Source organism: Mesoplodon densirostris, chromosome 1, assembly GCF_025265405.1.
Source record: "Mesoplodon densirostris isolate mMesDen1 chromosome 1, mMesDen1 primary haplotype, whole genome shotgun sequence".
NCBI lineage: Eukaryota > Metazoa > Chordata > Mammalia > Artiodactyla > Ziphiidae > Mesoplodon > Mesoplodon densirostris.
Window position 1 is genome coordinate 48,452,361 of NC_082661.1, and position 15,162 is coordinate 48,467,522.

The 15,162-nt window shown below is 50.8% G+C and overlaps 1 protein-coding gene across 1 annotated transcript in view; it reads left to right on the top strand.

The window, feature by feature from the left end:
- Positions 1-429: 429 nt before the first annotated feature.
- Positions 430-15,162, top strand: part of DRGX (dorsal root ganglia homeobox) — a 31,525-nt gene continuing 16,792 nt past the window's right edge. Inside the window, exons 1-5 of the mRNA XM_060077986.1 lie at positions 430-463; positions 5,288-5,385; positions 6,265-6,366; positions 9,305-9,483; positions 9,568-9,680. Of these exons, the coding sequence (XP_059933969.1) occupies positions 430-463; positions 5,288-5,385; positions 6,265-6,366; positions 9,305-9,483; positions 9,568-9,680 (526 nt within the window). The remainder of the gene's footprint in view (positions 464-5,287; positions 5,386-6,264; positions 6,367-9,304; positions 9,484-9,567; positions 9,681-15,162) is intronic.

Sequence of the window (15,162 nt, forward strand, 5' to 3'; positions counted from 1 at the left end):
GGGGGCTGCCTTTCGCGCAGATGGCCTGGCGCGCTCTCCGGACTCGGCTGCGTTGGCCTGGGTGCAGGGATTGTGGCGGGGACCCCTGAGAGCCGGGAACCAGACTGCGTGGGCTTGGTGTTGGGGCCGAGGTGGGGGGGACGTCTGTCCGGGTGGTGGACCCGAACGGAAGGGCTGTCCCACGGGGTCTCCGGCTTGCGACGGCGCTGCCACCTCCCCCCCAGTCCCCAGAGTGGGCTGAAGGCGTTGGGAGGGGGCTTTCCATGAAAGGAGCGCCCGGGGCGCTCCAGGGCCGGCGGGGGCGAAGGCAGAGGGAGACTGAGGCTCTGTCGCTGTTTGCTTTGCAGCCAGGCCAGATCTACGCGTGCCTTGTCGGTCCCGCAGTCACCCTCCCGAGTCCTGGCCGTCAGGTCGATCCGGCCGTCGGCGATGTTTTATTTCCACTGTCCGCCACAGCTAGAGGGTGAGTAAGCGCCGAGCCAGGAGCTGCTCCAAACGGCCGGCGCCGGCCAGAAAGGGCCATAGCAGCAGCTGGGGCTGGTTGGTGGTTGGGTCCCTGCTCAGCGAGGGGCGCAGCCGCCGGAGGTGGGTAGAGGCGCCCTTGGCCCTCTCCCCACATCCGGCTCCAGCCTTCCACCCCGTCGCCACCTGCCTCCTACCCCCCACCCCCCACCCCAACCGGGCCTGGGCGGGTTGGCCCCCGGGCTATGAGCACTGCCAGGACCGGCGGATCCTCCCAGCACAGATGCTGGTGTCACGCCTCTAATCCGGGCTCCCCTGCCCAGGGGGCCGCATCAATCTTTCACGGTGTTTTGCAAACATCCCGATAAGCGGAGGTGGACTAGGTGACCCGCAGGGTCCTGGGCCAGACGTGAGCAGGAACCCCCGCTGCCAGGTTGCTCTCATTCCCTGCCCAAGGCTATCTTGCTCAGCCAGGCCAATGTGGCCCTCAGGAGCAGGGTGGCCCTGCTCACCACTGCCAGAAGTGCCCTGGCATGGCTGCTCCTCTGTGACTCGCTGGGTTTCTGACCTCAGATGCTAACCACTTCCCACTCCCAGGGCCAGCCCATGACCAGGGTTTGGGTCTTTGAGGGTCTCCAGTTCTTAGAAGAAATTTCGCTTCAGGATCCTTGGTGTGGTCTCTGCACTGGGTTGTTAGGTGGGGGTAGGTTGGTGAGAAGGAAATAGCTTGGATTTCTGGTCTTGGGGGCTCCCCAGGGGTGGGCCCTCCACACAAGAAGGGGATTTCTATGTATCAGGCAAATGCAAAGCCACACACTCTGGCCCTTTAACAGCGCCTTCCTCAGACCAGGAGTCTCAGCCATGGGCTACTAGGACTTATATAACTGGGAGCAGTACCAGGACTTGGCTTTGGCAAACTACTCCTTTGTCGGGGGGGGGGGGGCAGTGAGTGAATTTTGGAGGGGAAGAAATTGAGAAAGGCACGGGACAGGGCAAAAAGTGGTGAGACACCGGGGGGACCTGAAACATCAGAGCATGCTCCTTCACCTTGCCCTGGTTACCTTGAGCAGTAGCTGGCCTCAGCTGGCCAGTGTATGCAGGGATTTCAGAAAGTTTGTTTTGTTTTTCCCATGGAAGCTTTTAAGAGTTCAGTAGGATTTTCTAAAGGAGGCTAATGAGCACCAGGGTTCAAGCCCTGCCAGCCCGGTCAGCATTCCTAAGAAGAGAAGGCCAGACACTTGGCTGCATTTCACCTCCTTTTACTTCCAATGACCCATGCAGATGGGCTTTATAAAGGTCTGAGAGGTTCATCCCCTGACACCTAGGACTGCAGGGAGATCCTCTGCTTGTGCAGTGGACACACCTTTTCTGCATCTCTGAACCTCAGGTTTGGACTGATTGATACTCGGCAGCCCACCCTTCCAGTTAAAGTGGGAAGGTTGAGGTTTGGGCATTTAGCAGATGGTAGGCTGCCTAGGTGACTGAAGGGGAAAGCCCAGTCTGCAGGGTGGGTTGCAGAAGTCACCTGGGGAGAGCCCTGGCCAGCCTGTCGTGGCCCCAGCACACTGAGCTGCTTGCTGCCCTCAGCTCAGCTTAGCTCACCTTTCCTTCCCACACCTGGGGCACATCCCACCTCAATGCTTATTCTGATTGCTGTGACCAGAAGAAAAGATGGGTCTTTAAGAACTTTTTTCTTCCTCTGCAGATGTGTTTCAAAGGCAGTTTTACAGAAACGGGTGTTTTATTTTAGTTTAGTATTGCTGGGGCGGAGGGAGGTGACCTGCTGCCGATGGAAAGGCTAAGGACAGACTCTTGGAATCTGACTTCTCATTATTGCCTATCAGCTTTTTAATTGTAATTTTTTTTATTAATCTAGAGAGGCATATAGGAGAAAGCAAAGCATGGCTCATAATCTCACTTCTCAGATAATTTTGCTGATATTAAACTAGAAAGTATTACATCTACCTGCTTAGGAAATTCAAATAGAACAGAAACTTATACACTGAAAAGTGAAATCCTCCTTCTCTACCTCTTTTTCTAAAGATACTCCCTATTGTTGGTTTCTTGTGATTCCTTCAAGAAAAACATGCTATCACCTGCGTTTACCCTCATTTATGTATTTTTCCTTTATATGTTATGCCTTATTTGCGCTGAGATCATACTGGCACATCATTTAGGACTTCCCTTTTTTCACTTCATAATACAGATTTTGGTGATTTTTCCGTGTCAATGTATGCAGATCTACTGGCTTCTTTTATTATTTTTAAAATTTATTTTAAAAATAAATTTATTTACTTATTTGTTTTTATTTTTGGCTGTGTTGGGTCTTCGTTGCTGTGCGTGGGCTTTCTCTAGTTGCGGCGAGTGGGGGCTACTCTTCGTTGTGGTGCGCGGACTTCTCCTTGTGGTGGCTTCTTTTGTTGTGGAGCCTGGTGCACGGGCTCAGTCGTTGTGACACGTGGGCTTAGTTGCTCCACGGCATGTGGGATCTTCCCGGGCCAGGGATCGAACCCGTGTCCCCTGCAATGACAGGTGGATTCTTTTTCTTTCTTTCTTTTTATAAATTTATTTATTTATTTATTTGGCTGTGTTGGGTCTTGATTTCTGTGCGAGGGCTTTCTCTAGTTGTGGCGAGGGGGGGCCACTCTTCATCATGGTGCGTGGGCCTCTCACTGTCATGGCCTCTCTTGTTGCGGAGCACAGGCTCCAGACGCGCAGGCTCAGTAGCTGTGGCTCACGGGCCCAGTTGCTCCGCGGCATGTGGGATCTTCCCAGACCAGGGCTCGAACCCGTGTCCCCTGCATTGGCAGGCAGATTCTCAACCACTGCGCCACCAGGGAAGCCCCGGCAGGCGGATTCTTGACCACTGCGCCACCAGGGAAGCCTGACTGGCTTCTTTTAAATAGCTGTGTAGTATTCCATTATATATTGTTCAGAAAGTGCCTACAATTGTGCAGTTTGGTTGTTTCCTTTTTTTTTTTTTTTCTGTTACCATGTTACCAGGAACAATATTCTCTCTCCATTTTGGCACACTTTTAAAGTATATTCATAGACTACATACCTGTAGTGTGCACTTAAAATTTTTGATGGATATTGTCAAATTACCCTCTAATAAGGCTGCACAAATTCATGCTCCTACAAATGGTGAATTGTGTGTACAATTCATTATGTTTTTAACTGTACTGGGTGTAATTGTGCAGCTTATCTTTTTGGCAAAAATGTTTTGTTTAATTATTGCAAGGTTTAACATTTTCATAACATTATCAACCATTCTATTTATTTTTAAGTAAGAAGCCTGTTGTCATAATTTCCTCTTTTCTATTAGGTTGTCAATCGTTGTTCTTATTAATTTGATGAACTGTCAGCTTTTTTTAGGATCCAGTTTGACATGCAGTGTTTCACTTAAAGATATTATACGTACACTTTGTGAAACAGTTTGGGACAAGCAGGTAGAAGTTTGTGAGGCTGATTGTGATTTGAGAGCCTCAGAGATTGCATTTCATCCTCACCAGTCAAGTACTTTGTTTGAAAAGGAAACCGTTTGGTTTCCCACAAAATAATGGAAATAAGACCGCTTTGAGGCTGTCCCTTTGAAGTTCCCAATGAGCTGGAGAGAAATATTTGTAACTAGGATTTTGAGGAAGAAAGCAATTTGGATGGGATGGTGGAGAGAGAAGTCTTCACCAGAGAGTGGAGGTCTTGTGACAAAGGATGTGCACTGGGGAGTTGAATAATAAGTAAGAAGGACTCCCTTTAGCAGATAGAATTTTAAAAAGCCGAAGGACCTTGCTTCTTTGGGACTGAGGTCCTTCAGAGGGATGATGCCTGGGCAGTGTCGCTTGCCAGCTCCTAATGGCGAACATGCAATGATTCTGAGACCGGAGCCCATGGCAGGTACAGCGTTCACTGGCTAATGGGAACTTGCTCATTTGTTTCCCTAAGAAGCCAAGTAAATGGTGGACTGTCAAGTAAATGATGCAAATTTGGAAAATGATCTGAATGAACATTTGGGGCCAAACTCTGTTGTGGCTTAATCCGAGCTTTGGAGGCTGGCAGGGAGGACTGTGGAAAGGATGCCTTTCTTTTCACAGAAGTGGGAGTAGTGGGTCTTTTATGAGCCTGTCCAGAGGCCCCTGTTTAAGTCTGCCTGGAATTCAGGACAGTCGCTATTGGTGCAGATTTCTTGTTAATTGACATCTATATAACAGATCCACTAGAGTGCTGATGAGCTGTGACCAACAGTATTAATATTCATTTATAAACTTCTTACCTCCTCGTGTCCTGAAGTTCTTGGAGAAAAGTGCTGGGAAAAGCTCTTGGTGATTTCATTCCTCCCCTATCCCCAGCCTTTAATTCTTATTGTTGTAGAAACCAGGGAAAGTCAAATAACAAGTGAGCAAAAGGGAAACGTAGAGGCTTTTATTAAAGGATCAGAGGTAGAAGGGATGAGCTGAAGGCACATTGGACAGAGGTGCAGGCAGCTGGGAGCCAGAGGGCCGATGAAGGCTCCATCTCAAGTTAATGACCCGTCCTGGCTCAGAGTCTAGAATTTCACAAGTGGACTTGGCTGTCTAGGGGAGTAAGGTCTCCACTCATCCTATGAAATTGGCATAGTTAGGCCTAAAGTCAGAGATTGCTGGGAGAGAGAGAAAGCATGAGAGAGTGAAAAAGAGTGAGCCTTAATAACAGGAGCAGAGAAAGATGCTTTAGGACAGACAGGGCTCCGTCTGGGTGGGATGGGTCACTGAGTGAGTGTGCATGGCAGGGGCTCAGTGTGAAGACTGGGGGTCCCTGTGCTCAGGCTGATCCAGTTTGTTCCCTGCAGGCACTGCGCCCTTTGGCAACCACTCTACAGGAGATTTCGATGATGGGTTTCTGCGGAGAAAACAGCGCCGGAACCGGACCACTTTCACTCTTCAGCAGGTAATGATGTTCCCCTTCTGAGAGCCATCCACTTCCTGCCTCCAAAATAATCAGAGTTTGAGCAGCTCTTCTTTGTCTTTTAAAATAAAGCCAACTGATCATGTTAACTGGATCTTTCTGTTTTCTTGAACAATTGATGTGTCAAGGAATCTGTCTGGGGAGAGGGCAGAGGTCTGTGACATTAGGATCCCAGATAGTCAGTGAAGAGGCAATGATGACGGCACCCTTTTGTCTCAAGTTGATAGTTTGGGGAACGTTTCCACATCAGCAATACAGCAACATCATCTCAACTTCGAAATAACCTTCTGAGGAAGGCAGGTCAGGTGTTCTCATCCCCAGTAGATAAATGAGAAAACCGGGGCCCAAGAGGTTGACTGATTTGTAGAAGGTATTGTTGTCCATAAGTGGAAGGGCTACAACTGGAACCTTGATATTGTGTTGCCAGGGCCGGGGCTCCTTCCCTTAGATCCATTATGTCTCCCAGAGCATACTGGAGCAGAAACCCTAGGCGGTTTCTGTGGGACTGACCTAGTGAGGGCTTCTGCAAGTTGATTCTGTTCTTCCAAGCTCTATAATGAAAGCTGCGTGGGTTGCACTTTAAATGTAAATGCATTCAGATGTTTGTGCCTCTCTTATTTCTACCTCTTGGGGTAGCACTGAGGTTGTTAGTGTTAGTAAGTCTTAGCTCCCAAGTCTTCCGCGGTTGACATTTTAATTCTGTGGGATCTTTTCAAAGAGCATTTTTCTCCCTCTTCTTCCCCTACTTGATCTGTGAAACTACTTCCTCACCACACATAGCAAATTTGAAATATGCATCTGCTTCCTCTCACCTAGCCACATCCTCTCACCAGTAAATATTTTTTTTTTTCCTTTTACCAGCTGGAAGCCCTGGAGGCAGTTTTTGCCCAAACGCACTACCCTGATGTCTTCACCAGAGAAGAGCTAGCCATGAAAATCAACCTCACAGAAGCCAGAGTGCAGGTAAACCTTCTTTTTAATTATTTAACTCTCTAATATTAAAACTGGCAAACTTTTTTTTTTTTTTTGACATCATGACTGCAGAGTGCACATTTGGCCAAAGAAAGCAAATGAAGACTATCTGTCATTTTCATGATGCACTTTAATAACATCAACATAATGTGGAATATTAGATTAGGTTGATTAATCGGTCATTCATAATTAACTAGTGATAATGTTCTACACTAATTTGTCCGCGTCTCTAAGGTACTAAATTACATCAATGCACATCCATTTCCTTGCTTTGGAAAAAAAAAAAAAAAAAGAGCTGAGATGCTCTTCTCAAAGCAGCTCTGACCGCTCTGGGGTAAGGCCGGTCAATTGCAGAGAACTGTGTTTTCATATGGGAACAGAGTAGGATCTGCTTTCCAGAAATTGCATCATGTCCAACTTTTCCCCAGCACGCGGACTCTTTCAGCGAAGTGGTCCGAAGAACATGGGCAATTTAAAAATCTTTAAACGGCAGCAGCAAAAGGGCTGCCTCAGAGCCGAGCGTGGCCCATGGTGACTGTCTCTAAGCAGGATTTCTTTTTAGGAGCTACACGGTGATTACGTTTAAGTGCACAAACCCGTCGAGCCCAGCAGATGTGCCCGAACGCAGGAGGAACAGATTCGCAGCAGCGCCTCTCCGGGCGAGCTATTCTTTGAGCACAATTATATATTCATTTTATTTATGGGGTTTCCTCCATGCTGTTTCTGTTCTTTTTTATGTAGGGGCTTGGGGTTAAGACTATGCAAAGATCTAATTGTAGGAAATATAATAGTTTGCTTTCGGTTCCCCTGGGTCATGTTAGTATCTCTTAAAAACCTATGGCTGAAGAGAGATAATGGAATTCTGAACAGTAAATTGGGGGTTGTAAACAAATTATTTCCCCTATAATCAGATTATGTGATCCTGATTATTAAATCTGAACATGAATCATTGGTCATATGTGGGCAAATTAAACTGATTATTATTTGGAAATGAAAATCTCCTTTGGCCAGGATGCCGTTTATCCTTTCTTTTTTTAATGCCAGCTTGCCAATAGCTGCCTAAAGACTGAACTGCAAATTGAGATAAATGGCACAATTATTGAGCATTCAGAAGTGGAAGATCATAACTTCTCCCTGAAAGGTGCAAGGGTGAGATAGGGGTGGTGACAATTAAAGCTGGGAATTGTTGTTCGGGCTATTGTTGGCTATTATGCAAACAGACAATGGCTGTGAAGCATTTGTTTAGTGAGACTCCATGTGGGGACACGGCTTTGGTGGCGGGAAGGGAGATGTGTTTACATTTATACCCCTTGCTCATTCAAATATGATTAATGTTCTATAAAGCAGGGTCTTAATCGAAGCTGATGTTGTCAAACAATAGCTAAATAGGGAAATAAACGACTCCATCATGCTCTTTCCTCAGAAGCAGGCGAACTGTCAGTGCAAAGTCATTAAAATATGATAATGAAAAATAGCTCAATTAAATGTTGTTATAGCTGTGACCTTCATTCAATTAAGACGCCAGAAAGTGTCTGCATTTTGCTTTGCATTTAACTGCCCTAAATTTAGAATATAGATAAAATCATTATTCAGTGGTTGCTGATATGTGCAATTAAAAACCAACTAGATTAAAAAGAAAGAAAGAAACCCAGTTAAAGGAGAATGAAAATTTGGAGGTGGGATGAGCCTGGAGACCGAGGTTCTCTCCTGGGCCAGTCTGCTGACAGGCAAGGAGGAGAGGATGCCCAGGGGAATCGGAGGGAGGTCTAGACAAGCCCACCCCTTTTTTTTTAAGCCAGGAATTATCTTCCAGGAGAGAGGGGGAAGAGGTTTAGCTGCACGGAGTAAAGAGCAGCAGGATTTCACTGACCTCTGGGAACACCTTGGGCCCAGGCTGCCTGACTACCCTGAGGCTGTCCTGCAATGCGATCTTGGTTTCTAAGGCTTAAAGAATTCCATACCCGCCTCTAAGAAGGCACTCAGGGCAGGTGAATCACAAGCTGCCTCCTAACCTGAGGATGGTGGAGATAATAACACTAGCTAATGTTCACCGAGTGATTGATTGCTGTGTGCCAGGCACTGTGCTTAGTATTTTGCATGCATCTCCATTAAATTTCCTAACAATGCTTGGGGGTGGCTGTTATTAGTACTCTCAAACAATTTGGATCATGGTACCCAGCCAAGCCACTGGGCTTCAAATTGTGGATCTGCCACTTAGCACTTGGATGACCTCAGGCAAGTTAATTAAACTGTCTGTGCTTAGTTTTCTCATCTGTAAAGTGGGGGTAGTAGAACTACCTGCCTTAAAGGATTGCAGTGGATTCTAAACCAGATTCACCGGGGTCCAGAATTCTCAACCAGGACTGACTCCAGAGTCAGTGTTTCTAGTGGAGGCACTAGGCTGATGGTCATGAACTTGCCGTGATGTGTCAGTGTTAAATCACCTGTATGAGGCCAGACACACTCCGGCCAAACCTGCTGGATGAGAGAATGAGTATTTTTTGATGAGGAAATCCCAGGGCAGTGTTTTACAAACTGCTTTGATGATGAATCTCCCCCCCTCCCCGTAGGAAACACATTTCACATCAAATAAGTGTACTTGCATACACTGAGAATTTCCACAAGATAGTACTTTTACCTTTACTGTGGGCAGTGCATTTGGATACTTTCTATGATTTCACACTCATTAAAAAATGCCTGTCACACCTTCGACTCTGATTTTCTGACCCACCCATGAGTCTGAAGCTGCAATTCAGAGGGCACTGCTTTGCTAGATCTTTAGAGAGAGGAGGCTGTGCTCCCGCACACCTACTGCAGGGGAGCTGTGAGCCGGGGGCGCGGGGACCAGGCACTTGGGTTTAGGTTCTGGTTGCCTCCTTCTGTCTGATTTTCTGCCTCTGTTGGGTGTGTGCTTCCTTCGGGGACTCAGGTTTGGTTCCAGAACCGAAGAGCCAAATGGAGGAAAACGGAGAGAGGGGCCTCGGACCAGGAGCCAGGAGCCAAGGAGCCCGTGGCAGAGGTGACGCCACCGCCTGTGAGAAATATCAACTCCCCGCCCCCTGGGGACCAGGCCCGGAGCAAGAAGGAGGTCCTGGAGGCCCAGCAGAGGTGAGGCTGGCTGAACCCAGGGCCTGGAGGGCTGGCGGGCACCCAGGATTGGGAACTCAGTGTGTCATTTTCCTTCACTGCCAGCCTGGGGCGAACTGTCGGTCCCACAGGGCCTTTCTTCCCCTCTTGCTTGCCGGGGACCCTCCTGAATACGGCCACGTACGCCCAGGCCCTGTCACACGTTGCTTCCCTGAAAGGTGAGTTTGGGCTCTGCTGCCTGCTGGTGCGGGGCGGGGGCTCTGCCTGCCTGCACCACCTCCAAGGGGATCATGGAGATGGTTTGCCTCTTCTGTTTTCTTGGGCGGGTCCATCCTTGCACCTGGGGCTGGTGTAGCTCCTTTTCTCCTCCTGTCAATCACAGCCAAGGGTCATGAACAGCATCTGTTTCCACACATGCTATCTTGCTTGCTTTCTACATGGCCTGAGGATGTAGGTGAATGTCGTCTCACTGCACCAGCTGCGGTTTCAGAAGGGGCCACTGCATGTTCACAGACTGCTTCCTCCTGTTGGTACCAGTTTTAGGTGCTAGCTTGCAGCTCGTGGGTGAGGCCTGCGGTGGACTGTTGTCCCAGCTCGTGAGGACCCTCCCCATACGTGCAGCCTCCCCACGTGCCTTCCCTGGGGCCTCCTGATGTCAGGGGTTAGGATTTGTGGTTTTCTAAGATTTGCTGTCTTCTCAAAGGCTGTGGTTGTCTGAAGGATGGAAACCATTTGGGGCATTTTTGTCAGGCCCAGAGAGAAGGACTCTGGTGGGGCTGTCCTTTGGGGGTTTCTGGGTCAACCCTACTGGATGAATGGGTCCATCCAGTGTCTTTCAATTCTTGGCCCCAAACTCACTCTTCCTGTGAGGAGACCAAGCAGCTGTGCTGGCCGGGAGCAGGGCTGGGCCCCAGAGTTCGTCTGGGACAGTGAGTATTAGTGTTGGGGTTTGTCTGTCACAGCGGGTCTGGGAGATGGGGGTGCAGGTGCGGGCTGTAGGCTTTTTCCCCATAATAGGCAGTGGGAGAGGCCCCCCTAGGATGTTTCCTGTGTGCTCTGTTGTAGAGTCTGGGGTCTCCTGCTCTCGAGAGGTTCCCCCTCCTGCAGGTTGGTCTTGCACGTGCGTGTACACATGGGCGCATGCGCACACACACACGCACACGCATACGCACACTGGCAATCTGCATTGCAAATGTAGTTTCTGGAGCCTGAATAAGGGCATGATGGAGCCTCTCTAGGGAATCTCTGAAGGGAGAGAAGGGTGTTCTATGCACAGGGAACAACACGTGCAGAGTGCCAGGAGCAGGGAGAAGAACCAGGCTTGTCTGGAGAATGGCTGGTATGTTGGGTGCCCACAGGAGAGTGCCCAGAGATAAGGTGGAGGGGCCAGAGCTTGCAGGCCTTGGATGCCGCACTCCTGCATTTGGATTTTCCACTGTAGGAGGTGGGACCCTGAGGCCTGGAGCCACTTCTGCGTGGTCCAGGCAGCTGGGCAAGTCGCCGTGCTTAGATGGCCAGCATGGGTTGATGAGGTTCAGCTCCATCCAGCTCTGGACCCCGTGCCCTGCTAGTGCTTCCTTCAGCTCCAGGGTCTGTGTGCTCCAGGGGCCAAGTAGAGCCCCCTGCCACAGAGTGGCCTTGGGACATATTCACAGACACAATAGGCTGAGAGGGCGCTGTGAAGATAGGGTCCCAATTGGAAGGGGCTTCCAGAAGGAGATTACCCAAGTGGGACTTGTATATCATTCAAGGAGCTGCTCTGGGCAGAAAAGCAATCCTGTGTGCATCTATGAAATCCTCTCTGCTTTGGTGAGGCCCAGCTCAGTTCCTGAGAGTAACCGTCTCTTTTATCAATGTTCTCTGCTTGCCCCACTCCAGCCTCACGAGTTGAAGGTGAATTCCACGTCTCTTCGCTGGGGCAGCTGGGAGGGGTCTGGGGCAAAGCCCAGGCCCTGGTGAAGGCCTGAGGTGGCTGAATGAGTGGAGAGAGGGCCAGGCTGCTGGCAGGGAGGGTGGGAGTGCCTGCCTGCCACTGAGAGGCTGAAGGCACTGATAAGAGAGAGACAGAGGACGGAGCAGAAGGAAGCAGGGCTGGTGGGAGGGGCAGGTAAATCTGTCATTCTCCTCTTCTTCCTTTACTCGTATGTACTCCCCCAGCCCCAGCACTTCCCTTGGGGCCTGACCTGTGCCTGCTTCGCTGGAAACAGACTTTCCTTTGATGGAGGGATGGGGCGTTGGGGTGTCAGGATTCGGCAGAAGTGATGGAAGTCACAGTGTGCTCACCAAACCAGGGCACACCTTTGTGCCTTGTGGTCTCACTTGCTCAGGAAGCTTGCACATCCCCACTGGAAGGTCTTCCTGGCTACGATCAGGGACATGAGGTGTGCTGGGGCAGATGACACACTCTGATAGTTCCAGAGCCAGGCAGGCGACGAGCAAAGTGAGTATGTGTAGGCTTTGTCTTTGCTCCCCCAGATACAAATGTGCTCTTGCTCATCTGGGACATGCAGCCGTCTTGGTCTATACGTCATTCTCCCACTTGTGAGAAAGGGGTGGGGAAAAGGCACGTTTCTCTACGTCAGAAGCAGTTATGCGAGGAGCACGCTAAGGGGCTCCCTGAGATTCGGCAGAGGTGGGCTGGGGAGCATTTGCCCACTCAAGGGTCAACTACTACTCACGTCAGCCGATGGTGGCCAAGTGGGTCTGTGGACCCTACATTGCCAGAACTACTGAAATTTCAGGAGAAGCTGGAAATCTGGATTTTTATTTGAAATAGTCCCATCTTTTGGCTCCGGACGCACAGGCTCAGTGGCCATGGCTCACGGGCCCAGCCGCTCCGCGGCATGTGGGATCTTCCCGGACCGGGGCACGAACCCATGTCCCTTGCATCGGCAGGCGGACTCTCAACCACTGCGCCACCAGGGAAGCCCAAAATAGTCCCATCTTTTAAATGTGACCTCCAAGTCTTTGGGCCAAATGGGTGCATCATTGGTCAGACCAGCCTGCAGACTGCCTTTCTGTGGGGGGCACTTCTCCTCCACCCCTCCCATCTCTGCTTTTTGTGTTCTTCTCCCTGCATTCGTAGCTCCTCCTCAGGCCTCCCCCGGCAAAGTTCCCCTCCTGTAGCTCATCCTGACCCCTTCACCCACCAAGGCCCCTCTGAGCAGCTGGCTTTTTAGTCTCCGGCAAGCTAAGTGGTGTTGGAAAGGGAGGGAAATGAGTGATTATTGAAAACCTTTTCTGTCCTCTGCCCGGTGGTCTCACGTGTGGTCCCGTTTAATTCTCACGGTAGAGGAGCGTAGTAAACAATGTATCAGGGAGGCTCCAGAGCTGCACAGCAGGTCAGTGGAGCTGGGATGACTCTGCGATAACAGCTGGCATTGGTTGGGGTATCTTTGCATTCTAAGAGTGCCTGACCCTGTGAGGTGGCGGCACAGCCTCGCTCCAGTCCAGGTGGGCTCGGCCGTCCTTGGAGATGTGCTTGGGGGACCTGCCTCTGCCTCAGAACCTGGGGTAACAAGCGTGTACCTGCAAGTCAGGTTCTGGATGCCCCGGGATTCAACTCTCTACTGTTTTCCGGAACATTTGTTAAGTGGTTTGAGGCCTACATCTTCCAGACTCTTGCAGCCTACGTCTTCTTCTCCGAGGGTTCCCCAGCTACAGAAGTTAAGTGCATGGCCCAGTTTAGGCCCAAGAGAGGAGCAATTCCAATTTTCTAGGCCTGGCTCAGTGCCTGGACCTCTGGGCTGTGACCTGGCCTCCCTTTCCTGAGTTTACCCCCAGAGGTGGCTGGACGGCCAGGTGCTGGCAGAGCTGGTGGCCTGAGCTCTGCTTCCAGGGGCCTCTGGCCAATAAGGCGGCCCCCTCAGCAAGCTGCAAGGAGCTTCATCTACGTGTGTGCTAGAAGGCACACACCTGGGCTTCCATACCCATCCCTCTTTTTACAAACGAGAAACTGAGGTTCCCGGAGGGAAAGCCACTTGCTCACAGGTCACTCATATCAGCGAGGTCTCCCCTTTGAGATCTGGGCTGATCTCCACAGGATCCTGGTGTGCTCTTTCCTCCAGGCATGATTTATTCATTCATTCCTCTGGGTAGGCACCTGTTGGTAGGGGCTTTTGACCCCCACCCTGCTTCTCTGCCTGGCAAGTGAGGACAGCTGGCGGTCCACTGGGCATGAGCCCTGGGGGAAGAACCTGGACTCACCCAGAGACCAGAACCATTGTGAGCTGAGCACCGCAGCCCCTTCCAGCCCAGAGATCCCAACCCACTTCTCCAGGCCCGAGGCAACTTGCAAATCATCCCCAAGAAAGAATCAAAGTGAATTTCAGCTTCTGGACTCAAACCAGTGTTCAGGTTTCCTTCCCCAGGCTTTGTGGTCCTAGTGGGATCATATGGCCCTGGACTAAAGACAGCAGGTGTCCTGGAGAGGCCACCATTATTCCGGCCCTGCCCCAGACAGCACTCTTTGAGTCCATCCCGAGACTCCAGACCTGAGACTCCAGACCAGGGCTTGAGGATCCAAGCCAAGGCTGAGATGTGCTACACCAGCACCCGGCCTGGGTGTGAGGGGAATCCGGGCTCCCAGTGTCCAGGCAGGATCAGTTCTCCCTGGGGGCACATGGAGCACCCCAGCGAGTGCTCCCAGAGCTAACTGCCTGCAGAGCATTCTATAGAGCTACAAGTCGAAGGACTCTGAGTTGGGGGTCCTGGTCTTTCGGTTCTATGTGTTGTTGTGACAGATGTGAAGTCTCTTCCTGGGAAACATTGAGAGAGCCTCCAGGTGTGTTTGTAGGGGAGCCTGGGGGTTGTTGAGGTACAGTTTGCTGAATTCCTTTGAGTACCGGTCCTTGAAGTCCTTAGGTCCTCTAAGTAGTTGTTGAATTCACTTCCCTGGAAACACTTTGGCTTTGAATGTGCTCTGAAAACAAGGGCATTCTTGGAATATTGGCTATCAGCTCCTGGAGCAGGTGGCACTGCGGGGAGGAAAAGGGCAAGCAGGGGCAGATCGGGGTGCTGGATATAGAGGGAATGTGCTGGGGGGGATGCCCAAGCAACTGGACTCCCGGAGCACAGAGCTGTGGGGTGTCATCAAGCCTTGCCTCCAATGTGAATGGCTGGGTGGGCTGGGCCCTGGCAGCTCCATGACTGCGGCCCAGAACATGCTGGTGGATCTAGACTCTGCTTTTTTATTTTTAGATTGTGGGGGAAGTGGCCCAGAAAAGGTGAAGAGGAACAGGTCGCTCAGCCACTTTGCTGAGCTTTAGCACCCAGACTGAGAAGTCAGTAGCAGATTATGGGTTTCTTAGGAAATTAGAGGCCCTAATTCTCATTCCCTGGAGACACCTGTTGAAGGCAGGGGCCTGGGGTTTGGAAGCAGCTCGAGAGCTAGGGAAACCAAGATGAGGCTGGAAATGACCCCTGGCTTTGGAAAATCTGCACAGCTCAGAACTGCCACAGCGCACACTGAGCTGGCTTGGCAGGTCTGCCTCAGGCCAAGGGGTGAGGGCAGAGACCTTCCAGAGCTTCGCCCTCTGCCACATCCTGTGCTAGGGGACTGTGTTCTGCTGCCAGGTCCCCAGGCTTGGGCAGGTGGCTGAGATGCAGCTCTGGGGCTGGAGCCCTGGGGACACGTATTCAGCAGGTTCAGTGTTGGGGCGTGTGGATGGGGGTGTTCACAGAGGGATGGGTCTGGCTAGG